Raw genomic sequence first — 16333 nt, forward strand, 5'->3', positions numbered from 1 at the left:
CAGTAACAAAGTCGCAAGCGTGTGTTTCATAAGGAGAATAAAGAATAAACTCAAATGCTATTGTTCCTCATTCTATAGTCTTTCATATAAGTAACATAGTAACATTATTCAAGGAGCAAACCATTGGTTCATCGAGAATGATCATCTAATTATCCTCTTTCTTTTCTGTGACATATTTCTATGTCACATTGGTGCTCATTTTCAAACAGGGTAACAAAGCAAACAAGGGCAAATACAGTCTTGTTAGTCTTACTTCATTCAATACCATATTACATATTTGAACTGATTATCAGGAATAAACCAAAGGATTATCTGCAAAATAATAACCTAGTAAATAGCAATTAATGTAGATTCATAAGGGGAAGATTCTGCTTGACCAACCTCCTTGAATTTTTTGAGGAAGTGACATTCCAAGTGGACTGTGGTAAATTCTGCGACATGGTTACCTAGACCTCCAGGAGGTACTTCACAAACATCCACACAAATGGCTGTTAGTTAACCTCAAAGCTTAGGGAGTTGGGGTAAATCTTGGGAATGATAAGAAATTGACCAAAGGGTAGAAAACAACAGGTACTTGTTAGAGGAGTTGCGCCAGAGTTGAGTGGGGGGGACATGCTGAGTGCGATGGCCCAGGGACTTGTATTAGGACGACTGCTGTTTCTAATTTACATCCATGACTTGGATTAAGAAACTCAATGCAAATTGGTAAAATGAGCAGATAACACCAAATTATGAGGGGCAGTGGATTTGGTGGCAGCTCAGAAATTACAAAATGAATCAGATAAAATGTGTAAGTGGACAGAACAATGTCAGATGAAATTTAAAGTACGGCACATCAGAAGGAAAAATGGCTGACCAAAGTACTCCATGAATGGTGTTGAAATAGCTAAGGATGAAGATGAAAGAGACCTAGGAATGTTAATAGACTTGATATTGAACTGATCCAAACATTGCAAGCAGCAATCAACAAAGACAATAGGATGCTGAACTACATAGCCAAAACAATAGTGACAAGTCAGAGGAAGTTATGCTCTGGTCAGACCACACCTTGAGTACTGTATGCCGATCTGGTCCCTGAAACACAGAGGAGACATTCAAGCACCGGAGGTAGTTCAGACAACAGCCAAAAGGCTGATCCCTAGTAAGATCTCAGTTAAAAGGAAAGACTGGTGAAACTTGGTCTTTTCAACCTTGAAAGAAATTTTGTCTGAATTTTACCTGTTAACCTTTTATTGAATATATTCCCCTGGTCTGGAACTGTAAACAGCAGAAAGACTAATTTACTTCCATATCAAACTCTTTCTTAATCTTAAGGATTCCATCATTCCAGAAATCTGGGGACTTAAAAAAAAAAAGTTCCATCTTTAAATTACCAATTTAATGGAAGTTTTATATGCATAGAAAGCACCTTAATACTCCATATTGTGTGATGCAAACGAACTCTTGCCAGATATGACTGACTGTCCACTATATTAATTAAAACCCCATAACAAATATTCAGTTTAAAATTCATTAAATGCTGAAACTCTCATTATTGAGTCACAGAGTCAGCTTGAATATTTATCTCTGTTATACAATATAAAAATAAGTAATTTAAATATATTATTGACTAAATGGGTTTATGCAATGAGTAGCCACTAACTCTGTTCCCTAGCCACTGACTCCATTCCTCTCCGTGGCCATTGTCTGAGGCTGAACCAGACCGTTCGAAATCTTGCCGTCTTTTTTGGCCCTGAGCTGAGCTTCCAACCCCATATCCTTTCCATCACCAAGACTGCCTACTTTCACTTCCATAACATCGCCCATCACCGCCCCTGCCTCAGCTTATCTGTGACTGAAACCCTCATCTATGCCATTGTTACCGCTGGGCTTGACTATTTCAATGCTCTCCTGGCCGTCCTCCCACCTTGCACCCTCTGTAAACTTGATCTCATCCTAACTTGCAACAATGTGCTCGCTGACCTACATTGTCTCTTGGTCTGGGAACGCCTCAATTTTAAAATTCTCATCCTAGTTTTCAAATCCCTCCATGGCCTTGCCCCTCTCTATCTCTGTAACCTCCTCCAGCCTACAACCCTCCATGATCTCTGTGCTCCTCCAATTCTGGTCTCTTGTGCATCCCCAATTTTCATTGCTCCACCATTAGCATCTGTGCCTTCAGCTGCCTAGGCCCTAAGCTCTGGATTTCCCTCCCTAAACCTCTCCTCCTTTAAGACACCCCTTAAAACCTACTTCTGTGACCAAACCTGTCCTAATATCTGTTTATGTGGCTTGGTGCCAAATTTTGTTTGATAACACTCTAGTGAACAACAACAACGTGTATTACATAGCATCTTAAACGTAGTAAAATGTTTCAAGGTGCTTGACAGGAGCGTCTTGGGACGTTTCACTACGTTAAAGGCGCTATATAAATGCAAGTTGTTGTTGTTGTAGCTGTGCAAAACACACCAGTCAGGTCCCAGGTTTGCCCCACGGCATGTATGGAGTTAGCTAATCACAGTTGGTCTCAGCACGCATGGGTTAGGGATGGGGGAAAATCAGGCAGAGTTCCCAGTCCTAATCACAATATAGTGACCGTTGTTTACATGTGGATTTTGAGTGAGCACTGGATTGGGCTCTACTGTTGCCCATGTAGGTGAATAGCTGGAAGGACTCATTATCCAGGCTCACATGAGCGCTTGGGTGAGGTACAACAGGACTGGGACCTGTGGAACAGTAACCTAGCAGAGTTAGAAAGAAGAAAAAAAATGCATTTATAAACATTATCATATCCTTGGATGTCCCAAAGCACTTTACAGCCAATGGATTATTTTTGAAGCACAGTCCCTACTGTTATGTAGGCAAATGTCCTGCAAACAGCAAATGAATGAATGACCAAATAATCTGTGATAATGGGTGAGGGAGGAATGTTGGCCAGGAGAATTCCTTCCTGGACTTCACAAGAGAGGAGGGGAGAAAATTGATGACAACAAAATATTGTTAGGTTTTCTTTTAGCCAGTGCAGTCAAAGACCCTGATCTGGTGCCTCGTTTTCTGTTTAGCGTGGTGCAAACACGGTATTGCATGAAAAGCGCCTGAAAATAGCAGATTCATTGCATTAATCAGGAAGTGAGAAATCGTTCCAGTCCTGATATTAATACAATGTGACATTTCCGGTTACAATGGAGTGGTTTTTTTTTTGACTGATAAGATTTATCCGAACACCTGTTGTATAAATAACAAAAGGAGCGAGTTAGAGTTATGTAACTTTATATAATATAAAAAGTTACATAACTCTTAACTTATGTAATATAAAAAAGTTTATATATAGTATCTCATCACAGCTATGAGCAAACCCCGAGACAAATGATACTGTTGCATTTCTCAGTCGCCAACGTGGTTGGTGTTCGTCACTCATTTCCCAGCTTGTACTCTGCTCCCCTCCTTTTTCCCGGGAACTCGGGAACATGAGGAGGAGCCGCCTGGAGACGTCAGCTCTGCGGGTTCCTGACGGCTGTAAAGCTGGTCCAATGGGCTCTCTCCACATGCGGTCACTCGCTGTATCGCCGTGAGAAAGGCCCCTGCCAGTAGAGTGTTATAAACGTGCGGCTGCCGGCGCCTGGACGCTCACATTCATTCAGATGAGCGAGGCGTTGTGATCTTGCCGGCTTAGGAGCACAGCAGCAAGCAAGTCCCCGTGTCGCAGTCCCGTCACTGCGGCTCCTCTCTACACATAACCTTTTTACACAGGGGAAACCAAAAGAAAAAAAAGACAAGGACATTGATCTCTGTTTAAATTATATTCACTGAGAGGGGGAAAAATTAAATTCCTTAAAAGTGTTTCTTTAAAAAAAACCTATAAAAGTGGTTGAGCTGAACCTTGCTTCCCTCCACCCTACATCTTGTCTTTCTGCCCTTCAGTGTGTGTCAGCTTGTTTCTCGTGAGGAAGGAAGCTTCCCTCCCTCCCCGGACAAGAAACCGCAACAGTAAAGAAAGGAAACCTGGAGTGAAACCATGGAGAACGCGCACACAAAGACTGTGGATGAAGTTTTAGCTTATTTTAACGTCAATGAGACAACGGGTCTTAGTTTGGAGCAAGTCAAGAAACAGAAGGAGAGATGGGGACCGAATGGTATGTGCTGGGACGGTTCTTGCCGTTGATCTCGATGCTGCCCTTTTCGATGTGTTTTTTTTTTGTTGTCCTTTCCTCCTTTTTTTTTGTTGCATTAGGCCTTATTGCTGTGTGTGAAGCCGGCATCTGTGCGTGAGGCAAACCGAACATGGCTGACTCACCGCGATCTCTTGAATTTTAAATTGTATGAAAGTCACATTTTGGTGGGGGTGTTGGGATGGGGGGGAATGCAGCATAATCTAAAATGTTACCATCTTGTCTTCGTTTTTTGGTTATAAATTGGAAATCGCAAAGCCTTTTTCATATTAGAAACCAAACTCTTGCCGGCTCTAATCGCCAGTTTGGCTTAATCTTAACCGATTTGCGGCTGAAATATTATAATTTGTATTCCGAAATGTAATCTCAAAAGTAATGAGTAGTAGCAACGCAGTCAGTTGGGTTAGCATCAATTTTTAAATTTTTAAAACTGCTCTTTCTTCCTAGACTGTAGTGTACGTCCCTTTACAACACGAGATGATTGCAGGATACTCGTGGTCTAAATGGTTCCTTTTTTTTTCAAGCGTGACTTAGTGCCGTTGTACAGAAGTCCAATGAATTTGCATGTTTTAACGCAGTTTTCTCTTTCTCGCATATTCCATGGCGACACTACTCGTTAACAGAACTACCAGCAGAAGAAGGTATAGTGGATGGCAACGTTTTTCTAGACTATATATTTTTTCAAAATATTGAGTTGAGATTATTTTTAATGTTGAACTGACATTTTTTGCAGGCAAATCGTTATGGGAACTTGTGCTAGAGCAGTTTGAAGATTTATTGGTCAGAATTCTACTTTTGGCAGCTTGTATATCATTTGTGAGTATTTAATTTTATCAAACAAATTATGTATCAATGTCAAGTCTTCTCTTGCCCAGGGTTATGGTATTTTTTATGGGGATATAAAGGTTTATTATTAGGGAATTGAGTACTGTGGGCTGAGTACAAACTAATCTGTACTCTTACACAGTAACCATGACTGGAATGGTGTGTGGAATTTTAGTCCAGTCTGTCTTGATAAAAGTAAGGTGACAATTGCAGCTTTTTGACGAGGACAAGACTGATGTCTGCAAAGATGATACACTTCTGTTGACCAAATTTGGCCCGTGACCTTCATGGGGACATGTGTGGTATCTCCTCTCTCCTTGACTTTTAAGGTTTATAGCCCGCCAGTTAAAATGGTTTTGGGTCGGCATGACAATAATAGAAAACAATGTTCAGTACTGGATTGGATTACACTACTTAGTGCAGTAGCTGTACTTGTTGCAATGGTTACCCAATGGCAGACAGAAATAAATGTTCTAGGCACATATGTGTGAGTACCAAATGTTCTGCTAAATTGAGTTTTAATTGAGGTAGTTATCAGTTGCTACTTTGAGGTGCAAAGCACAATCTCCATGAGGTTATTTGCATACATGAGCTAGTAGTACTGAGTTTCACATATGAAAAGAGAGTTAAACAATGGGAAATAACTTGGACATCTTCGTACATAACCTTATTTTATTCAGTTTGTTTAGACTGATTTTATACAGTCATGATTCTGTAGAAAACCTGAAGCGTTTGCAAAAAAAACTAATTTTAATATTTTTGTGCATGTGATTGAATGAATTAATATGGGGTAGAGCACTTCTCATTGTACTGAGTGCGCTTCACTCCGTGGTAACACTCAACACTTGATGTTTCCATTTATCAACAACATTACTGCAATAGATGACGCTCCATCAAGAGCTGTAGTTTACTTGTAAATCACGTAAGTGACATCGGGGTGCCATAGTTGAGTGGCTTATCCTGCTAGTGAGTTTTGTAATGTCTGATTTAAGTAATTGATTCCAGGTTACTTATATCCAGTTTATAATCAAACAGTTGGGAAGAAAGAACAGTTGAGTATGTAGAGTATCAATGGAAGAGCTCTTATTGGGAAGAGTGAAATTATGTTGATGATGTCCAAGTTTTGTAGAAATACAAATTCTAAAGGACAATGGCTTTTTGAAAATGCAGTCTTAGAGCAACTATTCTTTTGAACAATTACATAAGATTCCTTTGGTTTAGTATACAGTAATGACTTTGCCAAGAGATTTGAACAATAGGGAATACTGAAATGTAAACAGAAAATGCTGGCAATACTCAGCAAGTCAGGCAGCATCTGTGGAGAAAGAAACAGTTAACATTTCAGGTTGATGACCATTCGTCAGAACTGGGCATACTAGAACTAGGGAATACTGCTTGTATATTGGGGGGGGGGGTGCCAATCAAAAGGCCACTGGAAGAAGTAACTCTTGACTAAAGATGTTTTGGGGAGAAATGCTGCTGGAAATGGTCTGGGTATGATGAACTATAAATACTAGATTCAAGCACAAATGTATTTACATCTATCTGAAGAGGACTGGAAGCCGTGAGTGATTTATAGTCACAGTATTATAGATGAGTTTAAGGAAGCTGGAGTGTGTAAGAGTTTCTAAACATCTTGGAAATTCACATTGTTTCTCATTGAGAGTCTTTTAAAGTAAAATCCATAAAAATTAAACACTGAGAATATAATGTGGGAACAATGTTGAAGTACTATTGAGTATGAAAAATGTACTGAAAAACAGTCAGACAGACAATACAAGTTTATAATATACTTTGAGCTTATACAGGGGAGTGGCAGTGTGGCAGCTACGTTAAGTGCTGGACTTTCAACTAATAAAGATTCAGTTGCACTTTCTGTTGCTGGAGAGGAATTGTTCAGCTTACTGTAGCTGGATTTTCTGGGGAAGAAAGAAAAGTTGTAGAGGAAGATTACATCCTTCATTGTTGAAAAGCTCTTTTTTTCCCCTTCTCAATTTTTCTCCCCACCCCCCACCAAACACATTACTAATTGCGGGTTGATGGTCATCCTCCAGTACCTTCCCCAAGTGGCCATTCATCAAATGTGAGCGTTGGCAGACTATTTGACTGCAGAAGCCACTATAAGTGAGCTCAATGCTGCTCTTGCCCAGTCTCAGTGTTCACACACAAGCACTTCGAGGAGGGGTTGCTGGATTAGAAGAGGAGACCCAACCAGGCTTCCCCCCCCTCTAACTCAGGCTAATTGTAGCCCTTCCATGTGTGTGTCTCTAATGGGGGGAAAGTGATTCTGGCATCCTGAAAAAGGTTAGGGTGGAGGGTATTGGTGGGGAAAGAAACTTCCAAAAAACAAGTATTAAATGGAATATAGCAGTATGAACAGAAAATTAAAACAGTTCCTTTAAAATCAAAACCTTAGATTCGAAGTACAATAGTAAACTAATAGAAAATCTAAAATAAAAAATGTTGGAAATACACAGTGGGTGGTTAGCACCTGTAAAGAGAAAACCCAGGTTATGGTTTTGGCTGTGGCTGCTTAGTCGGAACTGAAAGATAAGTGAGCCTTTTAATGGACTGAACAAAGGGAAGAGATAACTAGTAGAATGGCCAAAAAGATTTTTTGAATGGCTGAAAAGAGGTGAGGCAATCGAAACATTAGAAGAGCAACAGGCAGTGAAAATAGCGAACTACGGTAGGGAAATACAAAGAAAAATTACTGAACTACTAAGATGATGCACCAGCATCCTGGGTGCAGAGCAGACCCCGTTAGATCTGTGTTCTGACGAAGGGTCTGCACCCAAAACACACTACTGCCTTATTTATCTGTTTTCACTGCCTTTTGTCTTAATTGCATCACTGAGATAACCACTGTTTTTTACATCTCTCATTTTTCAAAAAGCCTGTTTGGACATTTGTACCAATTTTTTCTTTCTTGCATTCACTCTCTCTCATCTATGGCCAAATCGTTAACCTGCCTTTTCTCTCTAGATGTTGATGGACCTGCTGTGTACTTCCAGCATTCTCTGTTCTGTTTTTTTAGATTTGCAGTTTTTATTACTACCAGTAGTACCTTGGAATAGTGCTGCTGTGATCCACTGTTGCCAGCACATTCCATCATTGGTATGCATAATACCTGCCCTGGTAATAATGGAATTTACTGCAACCCTGATCATGGGGTTATAATTCCTACTTAAAAAAAAAGAAATTGAATCAGACTGGTATAATTTTGGTAGCAATCCAAAATTCTGTACCCGTTAATATTGAGTAATAACTATGATGATTAGGCATAAATGTTGGAACTGATCTGTTCCTATCTGTAAGAAATAATAGGGTGATCAGTTACTAAGACTTATCCAGGTGAGTACAGGAAAACAGCAGTGCCAAAATAAATGCTGGGGTAATAGCAAGTAAAATTGCGATTTTGGGAATTAATTCAGAGTCCTGTTTTCTGCATAGCAAAGCTAATGGAAAACTATGGAAAAACCAAGTGGTTATTTCTAAAACTGAGGTGAGAGTAAAGAAGTATTCTAACACACCCTTTCACTCGCAGCTTGTCGAAGCTGCTCAACAACTAAACAACGCACTATATCCTACGGGTAGGAGGCAATCCCCTTAGCATACCAGGAACTGCTGGGAAGATATTGTAGAATGACCTGCTGCAGTGAAAGGTTTGCATTGTTCTTGCCTGTTGAGGCATGATGTAGTTGTTCGATATTGCAGCCTGCAAGAAATCCTTTTAAATCTTAGGTCAAGTACAAATGTTTGACCTACAATTAAACTAATCCATTTTTACCATCTCTTGCATTGCAGTGTTTGTATTGCTGAAACACAGCAGTGCAGTTTAGAATGGATGTCTGAAACTTCATCTTTTATATGCTGAGATTTAGGGGAAAAAGATGACAACTCCAGCCAGGCCTAGTAATGTGGATTTAAGGAGCAAAAGTAACTTTTTGCTGCAAAGTTACTGTATTCACTTTCCATTATTTCATCGCAAATGAATTTTCTTTGGTTCCTCTTACCTCCAGATCAGAGTTGAAGTTGTGCAAACTTTTTTTTTACAATGCCTGTTGTTAAACCTGCAGTCTGGCTTCAATGCAGTGAAGGCACATGGAGGAGGAAAACTGGAGACAAAGTTGCATAGGGCCCTCACACAATTTCTAGCAGTCAGTTATTAAGAGGCACTGCTGGAGGCCTGGTAGCAGGTCTCCAGCTTGTTCACCTGACTGGGGAGAAGGTGCATAGTGCCAGGAAAAGAAAAGGGGGAAGAAAACAAAATTGGGAGGGGAAAGAAAACTTGTGTGTATATAGTTCTTATTTTCCAATAAAGATATTGAAGAATGACTTAATTTTTGAATAATGAGTAGAATATACAGTATGGTGAAACTGTACACCCCAGATTTGTAGTTTGAATCCATTTATATGGCAGTAGTAAATCCATATTCAATCTGTTACCTCTATTAGAGATGGGTGACTTGAAGCTGCTATCGTAACAAAGTGTGGTTTGATGCTTAAGAATGCCATTAGTTTTTCTGTGAATTAAATGTAAATGTTTTCAAATTCTCAGCCTTTCTGGCAGTGTGTAACTGCACACATACATGGGTGGGTTAATGGTGCATTTAATTTATGCAGGTTGTACTTTTTATTTTTAAGCTATCCATTTACTTCTGCAGCTGTAGCCCTGTGTAATGTAGTATAAATAGTTTTAATTTAAACCAATTGCAAAACTAAAATACAAGCTTTTATTTATGTTGCAGCTATTGGTCTCAGACCTGGGTTCCATCCAGACAATACCCCGTTAGTACTGTCTGGCTCTAATTTTTAATTCTCCTGCTCAGAAGAGAGCTCTGTGCATGTGTAATTAAGTGCGAGTGCAAAGCTTCGCTCAGCAATTTAGGTTCAAGTGTTTACGAAGTAAAAGTGGCAAGTCCATACTTCCAACAATTAACTTAACTCCAGATAGATTTAAATGGTGTCCAGGATGTCTAAGGGACCACCTGAGCACCCCATTAATCTGGTTTGATGCCACAATGGAGTTGCACTTGGATAGCTAAAGGGATTTAAACAGAGACTGTAATTGGACCGTTCCATTGTTTATACATGTTTTGGCTTGTTACCTTTTTAGGAAGTAAATCCTCCAGGGAGTTTTATACCACTTCAATCTGGATTCAGGACAGACCCTGACTTTGGACCCGTACCACGACTTTAAGCTGTATAAATGTACATTTAAAACAACCTAATGTTTTACAGTGTTGAGACATTGATAATTTTCACTTCTCAAATGTAAGGTGCTTAGGTTCTGATCTTTTCAGTATGGCGAATCCCTGATATCTCTACACTCTTAACTCCGATAAAGCAATGTTAAATATGGATTATAATGGAAGGAGTTACACACAAAATGAGGTGTTAAGATTGAATGTGTTTGTTCATTAAGCAGTGAAACCTGTGTAGGATTAATTTAATAATAGTCCCTACAGTGGAAGACTGCATTCAGTTCTGAGGTCATTATGGATCAACCATATACCTCAGGAGAATGAATGCATAGATGGTGTTTGTGCATCAAACGTATACCTAAGGAGAATAAATTCTGTCAACTGGTGTACTTAAGTATCCGAAGGGATTCAAACAGTGAAATTAATCAAGTCTTTGCACTGTTCACAATCTGTTGTTGTGGCTTGTGTTACCTTTTTGGAAGTAAATTAAAGGGAAAATTTAATGAGTCTGTGCAGCTGCTATTCATAGATGACATTTCAAATGAAGCAATGTTGAATCAACAGTGGATATGGCATTAAATAAAAACATATTTTGAATGTAACTATGTAGCTATTCAACACTTTTTTCTCTTCCGCCCCCCAAGATAAACAAGATTGGGAAATAGAGTGTTTCATGCTTTGTGTCACCGGATTCTATAAAGTGATAAAAGTTGGATTAGAAATTAAAATCTGTCAGAGGCTGGAATGGCTGAGATGGGAGCTTAAATAAAGATTAGCAGCCAAGGCAGTAGAAACAATAGTGAAATCTGATTAATAGTAAGCACATCTGGAAAGCATTCAGGTTTTCTCGGAGGGTTGTCCACATCTATTCACTAGAAACACACAAGGAAAATTGTTGGCTTAGTCACGATTGCCTCTGCATAACAAAATCAAACACCTGTTTATAAAGGTGTTTGTGATTTCATTACAAATGGCATACAGAAGAAAATCTTTCTCAGTATATTTGCCAGGACAATCAAAAAAAAAAATAGGTTTATGGGGTATTGTTTTGGGGACTGGATTAAGATGATCTAAAAAAATGGTAGAAATTAAGCTGAAAGTGTGATGAAGATAGTCGTGTCCAGTTCTGGGAGTTTTGTGTGTTCTTTTTGACATGGTGTCAAATCTTTGCTATGGAATTTTGCCCTGTAACTGAGATTGATTCCTGATTGCAAATGTAGAAAATATGAGGGGTAGAGAAAATCTAATGGGGCCAGCAATACAAGGGAGTGAGCATAAATTATACAGTCTTTGTTGTTTGGTTGGACTTAGCTGAGCCTTTTCATGTTCTGAATTGCACTTCAGAGTTTTGTACTTTGAGGTACTCCGTAAAGTTTTTTTGCAGTGCCTAAACGCAGTACCCTGAGAGCAGCAGTAACGCTTGTACATTTGAATTTTATTTACAGTCCGGGTGTGTGCGCACTCGTGTGCCTGGGTGTACCTGTAATGTGTGTCCAGGCTTCTCTTCTGTTTTCCTTCTCATCCCACTGTGGGTTAGTCACCTACTCCTAGCATGATTCATCGGAGAGATGCGCTTGACACTTAAGATTTTGATTGGGCTACGACTAACTGTGCATTACCACGCTGTGGGGCATTCTTGTGGTTATTTATCAAGCTTTGTTGCCTTTTAAAAATGATATGTTATGCCTGTATTTCCCTCTATCTACAGGAATGACAAACCACCCTTAACCACCAAAGCTTGTAGACAAGTTCTCCCAGGCTTCCATCAATGCTCCTAGGAAGAGAAATGTTGTCTGTTCTCTTCCTCTTGTGGAGAAGTCATGGTTTATGTTTGGTATTTTCCAGTGTGTGCATGATGGCAATCAGAAACTCACCAATTGTGAAATCCCAAATGGAACTTCTAATATTCTGGCACCACCCTTGCCATTGTGTGGCTTCAGTATTTCATAGGAATCCTTCCTGGTTTTGAGTTCTTTATGATGCAATTTGTATTTCTTATTTTGAAAAGTGCATATTTTCAAGGGAACTAGGTGGTGTAGGTAGTTAGCAAATTGCCTTTCATTTCTGGGATCTGGATTCAATATGAGTCGAAGTGTCCTGTGGTGAATGTGTTTCAATCACCTCTGAAGTTCCTAGTGAACTTGAGGCTCGCAAGATAAAATTGGCATGGAACTAAATTGCCAATTTTGCTGAGAGTACAATGACTAATATAGGGAACAGTGTCATACTGTAGCATTAGGGGGTGCTCTTCTTGGGTTGGGGTAGGGTACATTTTGCACCTTTTGCTGTACATAGCTTAGGAGTGGTTAATATGGATGCTGAGGACGTGCTCCATATTCCAGCATGAAATTCTTCACCTGCATCAGTGTAGAAATTCACCAAAAAAATTAAAAATGAAAGTTTCCAAGCTACGATTGTGCTTAGCAGGTTTGATACTAACTAACTAGAGCAGTGTGCCTGATGCCCCAAGACATTTTCCCATTAAAGTTTGAAATATATTTTGCCCAGAGGAATATATTTCTATAAAAATCTGTTATTAGAGGAATTTAGAACTAAAATCAATTTGCTGTCACCTTTTATGACATCTAAACTAATAAAGAATATTGAATTTTATTCTGATTTCTTGAATTCCTAATTTCTGTTTTAGATTGTAACCAATTATAAAAAGTCAACTGTGAGCTAATATGTTAATTCACAAACGAGATGCTGTTAAGCCTTATGATTTTACATTGTAAAAAAAAACTGCTTTGTTAAACTGCTGAACTTTATCAAGTTTTCCACACACATATGCAAATTATAAGCATTTTATGTTTATATCCATTATAATTCTCCAAATTGAAATGTAGGCAGCGGTTTTGTAAGTGACCCTTGTTTTATAAATCAAATGTATTCTCCATTCTCCTTTCATGCTTTCAATTATTTTAATTAAACATGCTTTTATAAAAGAAAATGCATCTAGAAAAAGCACTGAAATACAAAAAGTCCTAAGGGTTCATTTGAAAGTCTTTGAACTTGGAGGGCTGCAGTTTGCATTCATGAAATGAATTTGGGTACAGTAAATGAGTGAAGAGAAGTATTTTTAAAATCAATATGTACACTTTTACAATGCTTGAAAATTGATGTAGCACCTTTGGGTACTTTGTGCAAGGTAAACAAGTACAGCCTGAAGACGCATCAAAAACAAATTGTGTAAGAAATACAGTAAAATGAGAAATGCAAACAAATATTGTATGTGTGTGTTACGCACCTTATTGAGTAAACAGTACATTTCACAAATCCCATATCTGATCATTTGCAGGTTCTGGCCTGGTTTGAAGAAGGTGAAGAAACTGTAACTGCCTTTGTGGAGCCTTTTGTAATATTATTAATTCTAATAGCAAATGCTGTTGTGGGTGTTTGGCAGGTAAGTGATCTTTTAAAAATCACTTGGTTGTGGACATATTTAGGTTATTGCTGTTAAATTAAAATTCAAGGCTAAATATTTATCATGAATAAAATTTACTTCGTGCAGTAAAGCCATTGAGGTTTCAGTGCAATAACAGTGTTATATACCCTATGAGTGTATATAAAATTGGTGTGGCTCCACTTTTCCCCTTCCTTTCAAAAATTTAAGTCCATGTGCATTGCCACCTGGAGGGAAAACCTGGGAGCAGAAATACAACTTTACCTATTATTAACCTGCCACTTCCAGAAGTAAAAAAAACTGTTGTGCATAAAACAACCTTTTTCCCCCCCCACTTGTGACGCATTTTCATAATACTTTTAGAATTATCTTGCTAACTTTATAAACTAAATTCTATAATTGTGCACAATTCTGAGTCATTATGGTTTCGGATCCTCATAGTAATTACACCTTGGTGGGGGGGGGGGGAGGTTGCATAGTCTTAGAATTAGAGCTAGACCAGTTAGGAGTGAAATTAGGAAGCAGTTTTTCAGAGTAGTGGAAATCTGGAACTCGCTACCCCCAAACGGCTGTGGTTGCTGGTTCAATTGAAATTTTCAAGACTGAAATCGATAGATTTTTGTTAGGTAAGGGTATGAAGAGAGATGGAGAAAAGGCGAGTAAATAGAGCTGAAGTACATATTAGCCAAGATCTAAGTGAATGGTGGAATAGGTTCGAGGGGCTGAATAGCCGACTCCTGTCCCTATTATGCTGGGAAACTGGAAGATACTTAACAGTATGGGAAATACAAATGTAGGACAAAGAGCGCTGTTACTAAGATGTTGGGTCCAGGTTTATTCAGTAGCAAAGCACTGTTGCATTATTGTATTTTGAGCTGCATCTGTATTCATCAAGTTCATGATTCTGAGGAATGGCAGGCAGACCCTTTTTTAAATTGGTAGTCTGCCTATTTTTCACATGAAGATTGGTTGCAGAGCAGTGTTCTTTCTCTGGGTGACTTCCAGTGCTAAATATTTGAGAGTTCAAGTACAGACAGAATTTTGGTCTTCTGCTTTATTTTCATTCACTGCTTTTATCCTCCACTCCTAACTGTTGTCCTAATGTTTGAACAGAGAAGAGTAATGCAAGGCTTGTTAGGTACAATTAGTCTTCACCCAGTTCAGATTGGTAAACCTCCTGGTTTTTGCTGATGTGGAGGAGGGCAGATTGAAAAACGTGAATAGAAATTTGTGGTGTTTTCATCAGAATTGGTGTGATAGTTTTATTCTTTTTTGCAGTTTTTTTTTAGCTCTAAAGTTGATAAACTGTAATTACAAAGTTCAGATACTTTAGCCAATGTAAATGCTCCTGTTTGTAACTAATAACCTCCCCTAATGTTAATTCTGTTCTTGGGGAGGGGGGAAAAATACTGAACCATAATAAAGTTTCAAATTGATTTTGAGCAAAACAAATGCTCCTGTTATTCAGGACAAGGGGTGATCTACACTGATGTAAGCAATATATTCAAGTATTGCAAACATACGAAACTGGACAGGAAAGAAACAGCAGATCCATTGAGCCTGTCCCATAGTCATGTTACAAATAAGCATCATGACCACTCCCCCCATTTCTTTCTACTCACCAGCACAGCAGCCATTTAATTTCCTTGGAGGGGACATTTAAAAAAAAACAAATCCAGGCCAATTCAGCGAAGAAAATTCCAGTCCGAACCACTGAAGAGGATCAAAACGAGTTCCAGGAGACCACAGTGAACACTAGGCACATGACCCAACTTCCCACCTACATCTTGTGCACAGCCATTATATCATCCTCAGCCAGGAACCCACCAGCTCCCTGCACCAGCTGGCTACTTGTTCCATAGGTCAATGACCTCTGTGAAAAGAAAAGCCTCCTCACATCTAGCTTAATTCTACGCTTGCACAACTTAATTGCCTATGTTCAAAAGAAGGGTAAGCCAGGAAGTTAAAAGCCAATTATTTTTGCCTCCATTGCAGGTAAACATTTAGAGTTCATGACATGGCTTGAAATTGGTGAACACTTAGAAAGGCAGAGACAGTCGACATGAATTTGTAAAGGGTAGATTATGTTTGACTAATTTTCCCTTTTTTTTGAGAGGAAACTGTGTGTAGTTAAATGGAATGCAATGGATGCTGTATTTATGGATTTTCAGAAGACATTTGATGAGAGGCTTGTTACAAAAATTGAGGTGTTTTGTTGCTGTATGGCTAGGTGACTGAAAGCAAAGAATGGGGATAGATGGACTTCTTTAGGATTGACAGGGTGTAGGTAGTGATGTGCCCCAGGAATCTGTGCTATGAAGAGGTTTGTTCTCCATTAACACAAGGGCTATTAGAAGGAGGATTGCTTTATCACAAATGGATATTGAGGGGGACTACAACTTCCTTTTTAAGGGAATTGGATGGAAAAGGAAGACTATAAAGGTTATGGGGAAAGGGCAGAAATATAAGATTAGATGGAGAGTTTACTGAAGAGCACAGGCATGATGGGCTGAATGGCAGCCTTCTATACTGTAATTTTTATGTATCCATAGAAAAAGTGGATCTTTGGCATTCAGCTGAGATCTTGCAGCATTTATTATTTTGCTGGTTCTCACAATTTCTCAATTGTTTGGATCTCTGAATAGTCTTTTTAAAAAAAAACGAAGGTCAAGCAGGGAAAAACCAATCTCAAAGACATAGCTTAAATTGGGTTGCATGAAAGTTGTATGGGTAAACTAATTTCTAACTGT

At 38.9% G+C, this 16333-nt stretch overlaps 1 protein-coding gene across 2 annotated transcripts in view; it reads left to right on the forward strand.

Moving 5' to 3' along the window:
• Positions 1 to 3542: 3542 nt before the first annotated feature.
• The window catches only part of LOC137342134 (sarcoplasmic/endoplasmic reticulum calcium ATPase 2), a 74427-nt gene continuing 61636 nt past the window's right edge, over positions 3543 to 16333 (forward strand). The window contains exons 1-4 of one of the 2 annotated variants that reach the window (XM_068005825.1): positions 3543 to 4112; positions 4772 to 4789; positions 4882 to 4964; positions 13479 to 13583. In XM_068005825.1, coding sequence (XP_067861926.1) covers positions 3995 to 4112; positions 4772 to 4789; positions 4882 to 4964; positions 13479 to 13583 — 324 coding nt within the window. In that variant the 5' untranslated portion in view covers positions 3543 to 3994. The remainder of the gene's footprint in view (positions 4113 to 4771; positions 4790 to 4881; positions 4965 to 13478; positions 13584 to 16333) is intronic. The other variant, XM_068005824.1, reaches the window with a different exon arrangement.

Source organism: Heptranchias perlo, chromosome 25, assembly GCF_035084215.1.
Source record: "Heptranchias perlo isolate sHepPer1 chromosome 25, sHepPer1.hap1, whole genome shotgun sequence".
Classification (NCBI taxonomy): Eukaryota; Metazoa; Chordata; class Chondrichthyes; order Hexanchiformes; family Hexanchidae; genus Heptranchias; species Heptranchias perlo.